Consider the following 16,092-nt stretch of genomic DNA (forward strand, 5'->3'; position numbering starts at 1 on the left):
TATGTAAACATTTTGAAAAGGACTGAAGATGAATAATGATGAGCTTTTTTATTACATTTGCAATAAAATGCTAATTTGATTGTTATATTGGAAAACAGTGAGTTTTAGAGTATAAAATTATGAACCTCATTGTATCAAGAAATTGATACTTTGTGCGCATGGCTTTGAATTCATGACATCCTTTATTTCATTCCTAAGGTTTAGGCGTTGGTAACAAGGCCAGCATATATTGCCTATGCTTAGATGCCCTTGAGAAGGTGATGACTTGTTTTTCATATTTTAGAATCTACAATATTTTGAATTGCTGGATAAAATTTTATTGTGATGCTGTATGCTGATTTTTTTTACTATGCTCATAGTTACAATCCTGCAGGCAATGATTTAGCTGCAATTGTAGCTCAAATGGCTTCATCCGTCATGTATATCCTTTTGTGTGCTCTGACCTGAAAACTATTTTGCTGCTTCATTGTGGTACATTCACAATTAAGATGCTTACTGCAGGAATGTTCACCTGAGTTAAATGCTAATAGAATGGATTTGCAAGTGTCCTTCAACCTGTTTACCATCTTTGAATTAATTTTATTAGAATGGTAAACAAAAGATATATTCTCAATTTGACAAACAATTGAAATTACATGGAAGAATTTCTTCTGATGCCCAGTGGTTTGAAATGCAGTAACATTCTTTTAAATGTATTTATTATTGGTAATTATCCTTGGGATCACTGCAATGGGACTTTTACAAAGTATTTCCAACCACTGATGCTGTTTTATCCGTCAGTAACTTGCTGCTGTTTTTTTACTTGCTTGTGTATTGTGTAAAAATGTCCAGTCCACCTTAATGTTGTATCTTGTTTCCTTATCAAATTAAGTACTGTGTCAGGTAGGTATTCACTGAGATTGGGAATTTAATGTTTTGCAGTCAGAAACACCAATTCTGCTTTAAATCCAGATTTTGTTTCAGTTTCCAGAGAGCCGAGGAAAACAAAAATCATCAACCATCTTGCTGTTTTCCATTACATCTTTGAATCTTTTGTCACCTCCCTTGCCCTAAGTGCTATGTAAAATACAATGCGGATTGCCCTGGATCTGGCCCACTCCCTGCACAAGCCAGCTGTCTGCACTTGGCATTTCCACATGTGGAGGCCACACAACCTGAACCTACCTTCACACCTGAGAAGTGTCTTGCAAGATAGAGTGAGCTCTGAGAGGTAGCTCAGCTTTGGGGAGTGTACCACTGTAGCTCTAACCTGAAACAACACAGAAAAATTTGAAGATCACTGCTGTAAAACGCTTTAATCATGGATATTTAAAATCTATTAAAATAAATGTAATTAAAAATGTAACACTAAAAATATGAAAAATCTAAAAATGTAAAAGTAATATAAATAAACCACTCCCATTTATTAGGGTCGCAGTCTTTCGTTCACTGTCACTGCTCTGCCCCTGGGCTCACTAGTGAGTTAAACAGTGGAAGGGATGATCACATTGGTTTTCCATATTTGCTTGAACATGCATAATGGACAGAAATGCACTGAACTGCAAATGGCTGAATATAGCTGGCAATAAGCTTGATTCAGCCCTCAATTTTATCCACTTTTTACATAGCCAGTAGCACAAATTTGAGCAAGTGAATTAGGTATGTATCATTGGAGTAAGAAAATCAGTTTTGTTCAAATTTGTTCCTGCCACAGCAGATTTCCTATTGCCCAATGTGTTAACTCTGCACTATGGTTTTAATATTTCACAGGAGAGAAACATTTGTGAACCCTCATCTCCAAGTAGGGATTCCAAAGTGAATATTGTTCTATTGCCTGTTTTTTGTCTTACCGGCAAATCTTTGGAGCAACGCTTCTGGCCCTATCTTTCTTTGTGAAGTATTTATGTCTAGTTATACAGTTCCATTTGCATTTCCAATCAATAGTTTGTCCTTTTGAAAGAACATAGTTGATTTTGTAGATGTTCCATGTATCCATCTTGCATAGATACCAATTTCTTGTTTTGAGCCCAATTAATTTAAAATTTGTGGCCTTTAGCACTCTGTCTAGCTTGTGTTACACCCACAGTTTAAAGGTTGGTTCTGCATTACTCAGGTTACAGGAGTGACATTTCCAATTATCAAATGAAACTGAAAATTAGATACCAGTTTTGGAATTATTCAAAAACATGATTACATTGTATTTCACTGCACTAATCTGTTCAAAGAGATTTGCATATGCTAACTAATAAATTTTATATCACTGTTGCAGGAGATTCTTGACCTGTACGTGTTGTACAGAGCATAATCGATACCCCAGAGTGACTTTTGGACAGCAAACTTTTTTTTGCTGATGTAGTGAATATTATTAGGTAGAACATTTTGGAGATGGGAACCCTTATGTGGCATACTGTTAAGACAAATTGCTTTGTAGTTCAAAGTTGTAATTGATAGTTAAGAACAAAAAGGTGTATTGTATTACATACAAGAAAAGTGCACGCATTTCTACATGTTGAACTGGCCTCAATTTAAAATGTCAGTCTTTTGTTTAGTTCTGAGTAAGTAAATGTGCCAGAATAAACACTCAATGCTTGGGTGACCCCAAGTTCAGATTTGCTGGTTTTAGGAACATGGCTACTGAAGTGCATTAATTTTTGTGACCAGAGGAAAGCAAGTCTGTTGAAGTTTTCTGTTTTACTTGAAATTAATCAAAGCTACATTTAATTAACATCTAAAAAAAACTTTCATATTATCAAATAAAACTGGAGATTTGATGTTGGCTTTGAAATTGCTAACCACATATAATGTTAGTTACTAATACTCTCAAATCTCAGTGACCTGATTTAGTATTTATCTACCACAATGCTTTGGCTAGTTCTTTGTAGACTTTCGGATCTGAGACTTAATAAGACAAAGCAATGAAGAAGAAATCTGAACACATGGGATTTCTCTGCTTGGGTAGAGTGGATAGGTTGGGTTTGCATGTCACGTGTGGCCCATGGGACATATTTGCAGCAATTCAACCACAAAGATTTTCTGATATGTTTAGGTTCCTGACAGATTTTGTGGTAAGAGATTTTAAAGAAATATCTTTTATTTTTAAATTTTAGATTGGGAATTCCTTTGAAGATTTTTCCTTCTCTTCCACACTTGATTTCTTTTCCTAGGTATTTTTTTCCCTGAATTGATCCTAGGAGATAAATATCTGAAAGATGGTCTTCTGGAGTACAGAAAAGGGTGGTTAGCATATAAGCACACCTCCAGAATTAGTGGTGAAAAATAAACTTTTTACTAATTGGTTAGTTTCTACTTGAAAGGTTTTATGGGGAATGTATATTTTGTGTACAAATTGTATGCAGGAGTGGAACACAAGGAAATGATTAGGCAACTTGGCCTGCAAGTGATAAATCGAGCATGAATGTACTATGTTACAAACAGTATAGAAGAGTACATGCAACTTGCAGTAATATTTTGTAAGTGGTTTCTTGAAGCTGGTTACCAAAAGCAAGATCATCATCTTGGGGTTTAAAACCTTTATAAATCATTGGTTAGGCACCTGGGATATTTTTTCTAGTTTTAAAGCTCCACACTTCAGGAACAATGCCTATTACAGCGCCAGCGATCAGGGTTCGATTCCCGTCACTGTCTGTAAGGAGTTTGTATGTCCTCCCATGTCTGTGTGGGTTTCCTCCGGGTGCTCTGGTTTCCTCCCACATTCCAAAAAAAATGTACGGGTAGGTTAATTTGGGTTTAAAATGGGCAGCGTGGACTCATTGGGCTGGAAGGGCCTGTTACCACGCTGTAAGTAAAAATAAAAGGCTTGGAAGAAGAGTTTGAGGTTTACTATAATGGCACCAGATATGATGAGAACTTGGAAAAGCTGGAAATGTTCTCCACAATGCACAGGATGGTAATGGGAGATTTTGAAAAGTTGGCCAAATTATGGAAGGTTTTGATCAGAGTGAATAAGGAAAATCTCTTTCCTTTGGCAGGACAGTCAATAAAAGCAGGATAAAGATTTAAATTCTAATAAATAGTCATTGACTTGAAACATTAACTCTAGTTCTCTCCCCACAGATGCTACCTAACCTGCTGAGTATTTCCAGCCTTTTCAGTTTTAAATCAAAGATTTAAGGTGTTTTTCAAAAAAAAAAACTGGTGATTTTGCTTTAAACAGAGCAAGTTATGATCTTAAATTCAGTTCCTGAAAAGGATGCTTCATACAAAATTGATAGCAATTTGCAGTAGGGAATTGAACACAGATTTGAAAAGGGGAAAGAAAGAGGGCTGTGGGAGGAACAAGCAGGGCTGTTGGATAGTTGTTTCAACAAGGAAGAGATTCAGTGGGTTTAGTGACAATCTCTTGACCAATTCTATGATGTAACCAAGGTAACTTAAAAAGGGAAGTGCTTCATGAATTCACCTAGATAATCCGGGAAGGGAATTTATTGACAGGATGACCATCTTGTTTGCTTTGTTTTTTGCTAAGAGTGCAGCTGTTGGAACTAAGCTGTCTCCTGGGTAGTTTCAGTTCCCTTGTCCCATATGTGTAATTTGGAGATCTCTGGCATAATTGCCTTTGGGGTGTGGCTTACCAGAAGCATCTCAGTTTGAGATCCCCACAAGAATATTGCAAGCAGTGATCAACACCATAGCAAACCTCCCCAGCGCATGCAGCTCCTCAAGTATGTCAGTGTTTCCTACAAATTTGTTCTGATAAGCTTGATGCAGATCTTAATTATTTTCTGTGTGTTCTCAATGTAAAATGTATTGTTAATGCTTTGGAAGTCTTTCAGTAAACATTTACCACAGTAATAACTGAAATGGGCAGTTTGGCTTATGAGGAAAGGCTAGAAAAGCTAGGATATGCATTTAGAAAAGTGTGAGGTGATTTGAATGAAAAAATACAAGATCCTGAGGGTTCTGACAGGGTGGGTGTGGAAATGATGTTTCCTCTTGTGGGAGAATCTAGAACTAAGGTCATTGCTTTTTAAAAAAAAGGCATTACCCATTTAAGGCATGGATGAGGTGCAATTTTTTGAGGGTCATGAATCATTGGAACTCGCCTAAATATTTGTTAGGCAGACATAAAAGTTGCAGCAGGTAGATGGGAAAGCAGCATGGAGGATGCAATCAGTTTAGCCATGATGTTATTAAATGGTAGAGGTGCTGAGGGCCCTCCTCCTGCTCTAATTTATATGTTCTTAAGTTATGGGACTCCAAGTCCCAAAAGTCAAAGTCGAGTTTATTGTCATAATCACAAATATATATTTGCACAGGAGCAGTGAAAAACTTACTGCAATAATCTATGATTTAATTATGAAAATACGTCCAGAATCACTAGAGAAAATTAAGAATGAATGGGAAAGTGAACTCCAGACATCTTTACCTACAGAGACATGGAAGAAAATTCTTCACTTAGTTAATACATCTTCAATGTGTGCCAGACACTTTGATACAGTTTAAGATAGTTCACAGGACCCATATGTCAAAAGATAAGCTAGCCCATTTTTACCACCATATAGATCCCATAGGTGACAGATGTAAATCGAATGTGGCTTCTTTGACACGTATGTTTTGGTCCTGTCCTCTTTTGGAAAAATATTGGAAAGACATTTTTAACATTATCTCAACTGTATTGAATATTGATTTACAACCTCACCCTATCACTGCAATTTTTGGATTACCAAGGATAGAATCTGGCCATTTATCTGCTTCCGCTTACTGTATGATTGCCTTTGTTACTTTAATGGCCAAATGATCCATTTTGCTTAAGTGAAAGAATCCAATACCCCCTACTACTTTTCAATGGTTTTCTCAAACTATATCATGTTTAAACTTGGAAAAAATTAGGAGTGGTACTGTTGATCCTTCGCTTAAATTTGAACATATTTGGAGTCCATTTATACAATATTTTCACATGATGTAGATCCCTTTTCAATAACTTTCCAATTTAGAGGAATGGAGTTGATGACATAATATGGCTTTGTTTCTATTGAGAAATTTCAGTCCAGTCTTTTTTTCTTGTTTTTTTTTGAAATTTTTCGGTTTAGTTTGGTTTGATATATTGTTTATAATTTTTCTTATTGATTTGGAGTTTTTTTTCTTTCTTTTCTTTTATATACATAATAAATCTTTTTCCTTTCTTTTATATTTTATTCATTTACTAAGAGATCATGGGACCTACAGATTTTTTCTATATTTTATTGCTCTCTATGATCTATGCTATGCTTTTTCTCCTGATCTCTTTGTATTATATCTACAAACATCGATGTTATATATTAATCTGTATTCATTTGGAAACTACTAATAAAAAGATTGAAAAAGAAAGAAAAACTTACTTGCAACATCATCACAGACACATAACGTCATATAAGCAGCATTCAAAAGAAAAACATAAATTAAACACAATTTTTACCAAAAAGGACTCAAATTGAACACAACAAACCACCAAGTCCATTTTAGTGCAAAGTAGTCATCATGTTGCTAAACTGTCGTGTGGAGGTTTGTTCTGGTTGGTTCAAGAACCGAATGGTTGCAGAGAAGTAGCTGTTATTGAACTTGGTGGTGTGGGACTTCAGGCTTATGTACATCCTGCACGATGGTAGCTGCGAGAAGATGGTATGGCCTGGTTGGTGGGGATCTTTAATGATGGATGTTGCCTTCTTGAGGCAGTGCCTCCTTATGATGGTGGGGAGGGGTGTGCCAGTGATGTATTGGGCTGAGTCCACTACCCTCTGCAGCTTCTTGCATTCCTATGCCGGACCGTGATGCAACCAGTCAGGATACTTTCAGCAGTACATCTGTAGAAGTTTGTTAGTGTTCGGTTATAAGCCGAACCTCAGAAGAAAGTAAAGATGCTGGCGTGCCTTCCTTGTGATTACATTTATGTGCTGGGACCAGGACAGGTCATCTGATATGTTAATGCCCAGGAATTTAAAGCTGCTGACTATCTCCACTGCTGATCCCCCAATGTAGACTGGCGCATGTTCGCCCTCCCCCTTCCCCTTCCTGAAGGCAACAATCAGCTCTTTAGTTTTATTGACATTGAGCGGGAGGTTGTTGTTGCTGCACCACTCAACCAGGTGTCCTATCTTGCTGACTCATCACCACCTGTGATTTGTCCAACAACAGTGTTGTCATTGGCGAATTTGTATATGAGATTGGAGTCATGTATGTATAGAGAGTAGAGCAGGGTGCGAAGCATACATCCTTGAGATGCACCGGTGTTGATCAGTGAGGGGGAGATGTTGTTACCAATCCTCACTGATGTCTGCCAATGAGGAAGTTGAAGTTGAGTATCCAGTTTCAGAGGGAGGTACGGAGGTCCGCGTCTTGAAGCCCGATGATGAGTTTGGATGGGATGATTCTGTTGAAAACTGAGCTGTGGTCGATGATCAGCAGCCTGATGTATGAGTTCCTGTTGTCCAGAGCAGTGAAGATCCCATCAGAGATTCGTCAAGTTACAATAATGGTCCAGAGCACAGTGAAGAGCCTAAGAAATCGCATCAATAGGAAGATCCCATCAGAATTTCATCAAGTTGCAACAATGGGGGATCTGGTTCTGTGGATAGATAAATAGTTGGAAGAACAGAAGTTAAGAGTGAAGGAAAATTCTTCAACCTCAAGTTATCACCATAAGGCTTTTTGCTATTAAATGTACAAAGTAAATTAGCCTAATATTTGATATCACCAAAATTTGTGAATGGGAAAGTGTGTAGGGAGGTGGAGTTTGGAAAGAGGAAGAAAGAAAACTGCTCAGCAATGTGAAAGAATGCAGGAAGATATCCACAGGGTTGCAGGATGGCTGGGCCATTGCTTGCTGCCAAAAAAGTGAAATAATACATAGTGGATTTAAGAATGGAGAAGTGTAATCCTCCTTGCATAGTAATTGTTTTAAACCTTGGTGAGTGGATAATAGGGCCATAAAAGGTGATGTAGGTAATGCTATTTTTAAAAAATCCAATGAAGTCCTAGATTTTTCTTATCAAAATATAGAATTAGGAAAAAAATGTATGTTTTCTTGTTAAGCCACCTTTGGTGCAATATGTACATTTTTTAGCATTTGGTTCCAAGGAGAATGTACAACCAGTGGAAAAGCGGCCGTATGTACTTAATGGAATGTTACCAGTGATGAGGGGTTGTAGTTACAAAATGACTGCAAATTTGGAACTTGTGCTTTTGCTGAAATAGGAAAAACTGATGGATTAAGTTGCAGTACTAGTTTGTAAGCTTCAGAAATCTTCCACTTGTTATACATCTGTGAGGTAATTTTATTCAAGTATTTCACAGAATGTAAACAATGGGATCCCTTGGTATGAATGATAAGCAGTGACATGTCTATGTTGGTGGCAGTTTTCTTACTGAATTAATTTTCTGAGAAGCCACTCACATTTTCATTGTTAAACTGCTGAACCTTACATCATTTGAACAATGTTATGATGCTTCTATCATTTGGCAGATTGCATCTTTGCTCCTCTATGGTGGTTGCAAAATTGATAAGACTCATATGACTTCCTCTTGAAGTTCTGAGAATATTGCTGCAGTCAAGCTGCTGAATAGCTTAATTTACAGGTATATGTAGCAGTGAACCATATAATGGTCATATCTGAAATTCGCTTTGCACAGGATTCGAGTCTTTCACAATGCATCCTTGAGATTTGTTGTTGTAATATGTTGGTTCCTCTTTATAAGAAGCTTTTTCAATTCTCATAATTTGGCAATCCATTTCTACTATTTTATGGTGTTCGCTTACAAACCTTACTAGACCTATCACTATTACCATCACTGGTAAATTGGTTATAATGTAGATAAACAAGAACGTACATCCGGTTACAAGATACTGCTATAATGAGGTGAGTGTATGGTTGGTATGCAGAAAGTGATTGTTAGTAGGATGGCATTTATACAGACTCTGGGATCAATATTACCTGTTACTTGAATATAACCAACCAGCATATAGAAAATAACACAGAGGAGTAGTTGCTAATAGTAGAAACCCAAAATGAAGTTCAGATAACTGAAATATAATTCTTTTGTTGCTGGGAAGATCTTTGGACTCAAGGGATATTAGGAATTAAATAAATGTATTGCTTGATATAGGTAGTGGAGTACAGAAAGCAAAAGTTTTGTCTTCACAGTGTAAGCTATCATGAGTATGGAATAGTTTATCTCCATGGCAATTGAGCAGAAACTTTACCAACATTTTAAGAGAAGTGGGGACATTTTCAAGAATGTGTGGAAACGGCAGGAACTTCAGTTGAAACTCTACCACAGCAGCCAATAGCAATGTGGTTTTTCTTTCTGTACTGTAATTTTTGTTCTTATTATTTGTAAAACACTAGAGCTTTTACTTCTGTACTTTAGATTGCTACTCTCATCTCTGGGCGAAATGTTCTGGCAGTTGCTTCTAAGCACCCTTAAATATCTAAATAAAATATTAGCAGGTTTCAAATTGGGATAGTTTTACAGGAAGAAACTTTAGACCCCTGTGCTTGTATAGAAATTACTCTGGATTTTGTGTTCTTAAAACAGTTTTGACTATACAGTAAATAGAATATCCTCATGTGGTGCAGTATTAGCAATGATGTTTGATCCATACATCCTTCCAAAGCACAATATGCACATCCAATATTTAGGGTTCAAAACCTGACAAACATGCAAACTGTGCAAACTAAAGATGAGGTAGTAGAGGTTATTGAATATTCATATGAGAAGATTTGCATATCTGGAAGTAGCTGATGTAACCTAAACAGTCCTAGTTGTTGGGAGAAACAAAATCACTTATTTGATTTTGACAGTTCAGACTTGTCTCTCTGTTGGTGTTCAGAAACTAGGATTTTTGTAAGTTTATTGAATGCGGTTTCAAATGAGAGTTAATCTTTCACTTATTATACATTTCCTCTTCCTACACGCACATGGAGAAGGGGGTAGTTTTCAGAGGAAACCGATGTTTGCTTGGTATAAAGTTTTCATTGCTTACATTTTGTGTTCAGTCTGCATGTTATAACCACTCATGAGAATTAAACAGGTTGACAGATTCTTTTTTTATTTTTTTTAATCTAACTTCATATTGTTAACCGACTCTTTGGTTGCTAACAGTGTGTCATAAACAAAAAACTGCAGATGCTGGAATTCTCAAATAAAAACAGAAAATGCAGGAAAAACTCAGGTCAGGTAGCATCTGCAGAGAAAAAACAGTAAATTGTGATATGGTTGAGGCCTGAAGCTGTAAATCATAAGAGGAATGGAAATGGAATGTGAGAAATTATTTACAAATTAATCAAGGAGTTTAAGGACTTCAAAAAAAAATTAATATGGGTTATCAATGTCTTGTCTGGCAGTTTCTCATTTCCTCACTGCCATCCTTTCCTGAGCTGTGGGTGAGCACCTGAAACATGCTACTCATAAAACACTCGGCTTCACGGATAGATTCCATTTTTACTTTATGGATGTCTGAAAAGCCATAATTTTTTTTGTCTATTTGCTATTGTAATTAGGAAAGCATGAGGCAGATTGGAAGAAGATGCCTGTGCTTCTAATGTCTTCTGCAATACTCCTAAAAGGCTACCAAAAATGGATAATTGATCTCACAGGTGCAGGATCTTGCTATGGTAAAATGCTTATCACACTCATTTACATGATAGCAGCCCTGCATAGCAAGAGAATTTAATGGATGAAAAGAAATTTGAAACACCTATGCATATTGTTTATCAGTTTGTCTTTATCCATGTGCCATGTAGTGCCCATACTCCAATGAATGCTGCTCTCATTCCTTCAGGGGTTTTCTACATGCAGATTGAGAGTACACAATTTTCTTATTTGTGAAGGAAGTTGCCAATGTTGAGATGAATTGCTATCATGGGGTCCAAGTCCATAGATCCCTCAAAGTTGCTGTGCAAAGGGTGGTTAAGAAGGCGCATGGAGTGCTGGCCTTCATTAGTTGGGGGACTGAGTTCAAGAGCCGCGAGGTAATGTTGCAGCTACATAAAACTCTGGTTTGCCCACACTTCGAGTGTTGTGTTCAGTTCTGGTCACCTCATTATAGGAAGGATGTGGAAGTTTTAGAGAGAGTGCAGAGGAGATTTACCAGAATGCTGCCTGGATTAGAGAACGTGTCTTATGAGGAAAGGTTCAGCGAACTGGGGCTTTTCTCTTCGGAGCGATGCAGGATGAGAGGCGACTTGATAGAGGTGTATAAGATTATGAGGGACATAGATAGAGTGGACAGCCGGCACCTTTTCCCTAGGGTGGTAAAAGCTAATATCAGAGGACATCCATTTAAGGTCAGAGGAGGGATGTTCAGGGGAGATATCAGAGGTAGTTTCTTTACACAGAGAGTGGTGGTTGCCTGGAATGCACTGCCAGGGGTGGTAGAGGCTGATACAATAGGGCATTTAAAAGGCTCTTAGATAGGCACGTGGAAGTAAGAAAAATGGAGGGTTATGGGCTGTGCAGGAGGGAAGGGTTAGATTGATCATGGAGGAAGTGTACATATATTTCGGCACAACATCATGGGCCGAAGGTCCCGTACTGTTCTATGTTTTAAAATAAATGGTGAAATTGGATGATGAGTAACTTTTGTAGAAAGGGAAGAAAATGAGAAGTCTGAGTACACCTGTGAGCTAATGAAAAAAGAGTTGGAGGATTTTCCAGGAGAAATGGATGGGATGCTGTCAATGCAAATCTGCCTATTCATAGAGTTGCACAGGACAGAAGGTAGGGCCTTTGACCCACCAAGTCCATGCCGACCATTACCATTTTGACTAATACCATTTTATTCTACCCACATTCTCATCGACATTGTTGTTATATGTCCTGTAGTCTGCCATTGGTGCTTTGCTCCCGGTTCATTGATTTCAAATTATGTTTTATGGGAGCTAGTGACTTATCTCAACACTTCTTGCAACTCATCAGCCTTGCTTAATATGTTTAAGTGTCAGTGTTTATGTTCTGCATTGGGTTCTGCCCACCTCACTTCATCTCATCTTTATTGACATTACCTTCTAATATTTTTTCTTTCTTAAGCCTCCTCTCAAATATATCATTTGAGGTCTATTACCCTAAATAGCAAGTTCTACATTCACTAACTTCACTTTTGTATTTATTAATGACTATTTCATGTTGATAGCTTTCTATAAATTTGTTCAAGTTCACTGTTCCCCAGTACTGCAGCCTCTTTCAATATTTCCTGCCAGCACACCTACTTAGAAGATAAGCCCCTCTGTACCATGTCAGTGTTTAACTGTATATCTTAACTGTATAGCGATGAGCTATCCTCCTTAGCTTCTCTCGTTACTCACGCTCTTAGAATCCTCCTTTATAAATGGTCTTTTCGGTAGTTCTGCTGACTCCCTGATCCTCCTATTTAAATGTGACTTAAAGCACTGAACCACTTTAAAGCTGCCACGTGAATGCATGTTATTGTTAGATAGCCATAAATATAGCTCATTATATAATGGATACATTTGGACTGGGCTGTCAAATTCTTGAAATATGCAAGTAATCATTAACAATTCATGAGCGTGCAAAAGCAAAATTCTTAAGGCATGCAGTGTGGGCAATAGGAATAATGGTGGAACAAACACAGCAAAAGTACAAGTTTCAGCTTGGGCTAGGATTTGCAAGCTGATGGGATAATTGAGAATTAAAAATAGCAAAGTAAATTTAGCAAGAAAGTAAGTGGATGAAGGATTATCTTAATTCAGTTTTAGATGAACTATTATTTTTCAAGAGGTGCAAGTGGTGTGTTCGTTATGATGTCAGTTTTGTGTGAAAACATATTTATTGTGTTGTTTTAACAATTTACTAGACCTTTTTAACCTCACACCATTTGATGCCTGTACCAATACTAAAGTAGGTTTTGTTTTAATAGGTTGGCAGTCAGAACAACAAATCCTGTTACGTCAAGAGAACCATTTCTCACATCTATTCTGATGACTAAATTTGCCTTTGATCAGACTGAATAACTTAATTGGTAAGTTTTTGTTTATCTTTAATTTCCTTATTTTTATTTCACTCTGTTGTAAAAGTGGATTATTGCAAAGGTGGGAAAAGTGGTTTTAAGATTAACCCCTTATGCCTACTCCATGCTTGAATTTCCCACACCAGAGATGGGCTTTTCCTAGAAATGTCCCTGTACTTGTTTCTAAACTAAAATAACTTCAGAGTCCGAGAGAAGAGCCAAGCCTAATACGGCAGAATAGAAGAAAGGCAAATTAGTGTTCTTTTAAAGACCAAAAGATTGGTAGGAGTACCAATATACTGCTCTTATAACTGGCACTTAAGCAAAGTGAATTATATTATTTTGAGTGTTGAGATGGTCTGCTTTGACTCAGTAATTTGCATTATGAGAAATTATGGTTGCAAACACTTGGAAGTTTTTATAACTGTAACTGAATTATATGCAGGTTTGCAGGTTATATTGTGTTTTAATTTTCCCTTTCCTCTCAAAGATTGACTCATTTTGCAGTACGTAGTATTGCCCATGGGAAATGCTGGTTGCACATTGAGCAAGCGAACATCAAATCTAACTGCTTCCTCTATAGTTATTTCTCACCAGGATCTAAGTATTCATTTTCTCACCTCCCACCGCATCAACCACTTCCAGGGAACTATTTTTTGTCAGCTAGAACCAAGTAAATTGATTTGAGTTGGGCAATCATCAGTCTTGCACCTAAAACATAATGCTGATGTATTTCCAAGCATTGAACTCTTTTTTTTACTGCTACTAATTATTGACCAATTTGTTTTTTTAAAAAGCCTATAGGTAATGATGGCAGACTCTGAAAGTGTAAGGATTGCTCCTGAAATGCCAGCCATGTTTGATGGGATGAAGCTGGCTGCAGTCGCTGCAGTGCTATACATCATTGTAAGATGTCTGAATCTTAAGAGCCCCAAACTGCTCCTCCAGAGCTGACGTTCCAGACACCCCACTCACTCGATTCTTGCTGAAATCATGCCCACTGCTGACCAAAGAGTAAGTAAATTAATTGCCTTTCCATTATATATAGGTATACAACAGATACATGTGTTGTTAAAAACCCAATGCCTTAATTTGAAAGACTCATCAAAGCACATGATTGAGTTTTTGTCATAAGGAAATTACTATTAAACTGCCACCTACCTAAATCTGATAACACTGATGGTTACAATTAGTTTCGGTTCTCCTGTGCTGCAAAGTACAAATATTTCTAGTTCAACTTTTTTTGTTTCCTGCCAGTTTTATTTAATGTTGACAAATTGGGTGTGTTCAGTTATTAAAAAAACTTCAGGTCAATGAAGAACCTTCCCGTCTCGAAGGTCCAACTAAATTGCAAATGATAATAATGCAAATTTGCACTCATTCCAAGTTATATTTAACTTGTTTCTGTGTACCATTGTCAATCAGCCTCACGGCGGTTACATCTCTGACCAGCACTTTCCACAAGCAAATGGGATTGGTCAGCTGTTTATATAAGCATTTTAAAGCCATAGGCAATCATTCCTTAAAGCACAATGAATAGAAATGTAATTCTGCATAGATGATATTTATTGCCTGTGCCAATTTATATCAAACACTTAATGACTTTTTTTTCCAAGTTGGCTTTTATGGTGCTTTTTGGATTTTATCTGTTAAAGCTGGGAAAATGCTGGGCCAAATGTAAAATACTGCAGTTATAATCCGAAACGTGAACAGAAAAATGTTGTTAACTGTCATTTATCTGTATAAAGAAGGGAGCAATTTTGAGTTTGAAGTGTAACTCCTCATTAGAACTATTCTGTTGGATCTGAGGCTTTCCAGCAATATGCTTCCTTTTAATTAAGATCTTCAGAAACCCCTTTGGAGAATGTCGTAATTTTTCCAAAGTTTGGTATGTGTTGACGAAAGCCTGCACAATTGTTGTCTGGTGATCTTATAGAGTAATTGTGGAATCCACCTTTAGGGTATTGGGATATATGGATCAAGAATAAGGAAATTCCCTTCAAGGGGATTAATTACAATAAAGCTTAAAAGTATACGTTTGGAAATTTAGAATGAGCAAACTTGCGCTTTTTGGTTGCAGGCAATCTTAATGACTATTGATTAATACAAGGATATTTCTAAACTTTGAACATAAACTTGCTGTTTGTGGAGTTCCGTTTTATCAGGGCAGTGATTCAACATTCATTTAATGGCTGCAGTAATTCAGCTCCAATCCAGTGTTAGATATTGATAATGGAAACATTTTCCTTTGACACAAGGGAGCTGAGTTCTTCCAAACGATGTACAAATCATTTTAAGGGCAGTTAACAATTCTGTACCTCATCCAAACTTATAATTTGGGACTTTAATGTAGTGTATTTATAGACTTCTCATAAAGACAGATGCTAGAATATGCCAGGCCTCCTCCTGATCATTTTTGCCAGCAATGTTTTTATTTCATAAGTTTTAAGATTTATCTTTACTTAATTTATATTCTGCCTTTTCAATAAAATATTCCTGGAAAAGTGCAGTTTTAAGTTATAAATTAAAATCTTGAATATGGTTACCTTTAAATCTCCTCAATGTCTGGCCATAAACTATAAAATTTCAGTGTAGAAGTACAGTGTTTGGCTGGTTTTGCCTGTGCTGATATGTATTTCCTCATTGGAGTTATGAACTTCAATCCTGCTTCCTTGTGGTTTCTCTCAGTTTCTCCGTCTCTGCAGCATCTGTTCACGAGACAAGTCTTTCCAAGACATCTGAAGTGTCCTTTCTCAGGAAACATGACATCCCCTCTAGCTGATGAAGCCCTCACACACGTCTTTATTTCCGCATTTCTGTTCTTACCCTGCCTCCCCACAGATAGAACAGTGAGGAGAGTTCCCTTGGTCCTCATCTTTCACCCTATTGGGCTCTGCATGTAGCACAACATCCTTCGTTATTTCTACCAACTTTTACAAGATCCCACCACGAGTCACATTTCCCCTCTCCACCCCTTTCTGATTTCTGCAGGGACCACACTCTCCATGACTCCCTGGTGCACATCCCACCCCACCCACCTCTCCCCGTCTCCTGGAACTTTCCCTTGCAACCATAGGAGGTGCAACACCTCCTCCCTCTCAGCCATCCAGGGACTAAACAGCCCTTCACGGTGAGACAGATTCACATGCACC

At 37.4% G+C, this 16,092-nt stretch overlaps 1 protein-coding gene across 1 annotated transcript in view; it reads left to right on the forward strand.

Annotated features, from left to right (window-relative positions):
- Positions 1 to 16,092, forward strand: part of LOC127583939 (monoacylglycerol lipase ABHD2-like) — an 80,038-nt gene that overhangs the window by 1,897 nt on the left and 62,049 nt on the right. The window contains 4 exon segments of the mRNA XM_052040372.1: positions 12,851 to 12,952; positions 13,738 to 13,873; positions 13,876 to 13,897; positions 13,900 to 13,954. Coding sequence (XP_051896332.1) covers positions 13,748 to 13,873; positions 13,876 to 13,897; positions 13,900 to 13,954 — 203 coding nt within the window. The 5' untranslated portion in view covers positions 12,851 to 12,952; positions 13,738 to 13,747.

This window comes from Pristis pectinata, chromosome 28 (assembly GCF_009764475.1).
Source record: "Pristis pectinata isolate sPriPec2 chromosome 28, sPriPec2.1.pri, whole genome shotgun sequence".
Taxonomy (NCBI): domain Eukaryota; kingdom Metazoa; phylum Chordata; class Chondrichthyes; order Rhinopristiformes; family Pristidae; genus Pristis; species Pristis pectinata.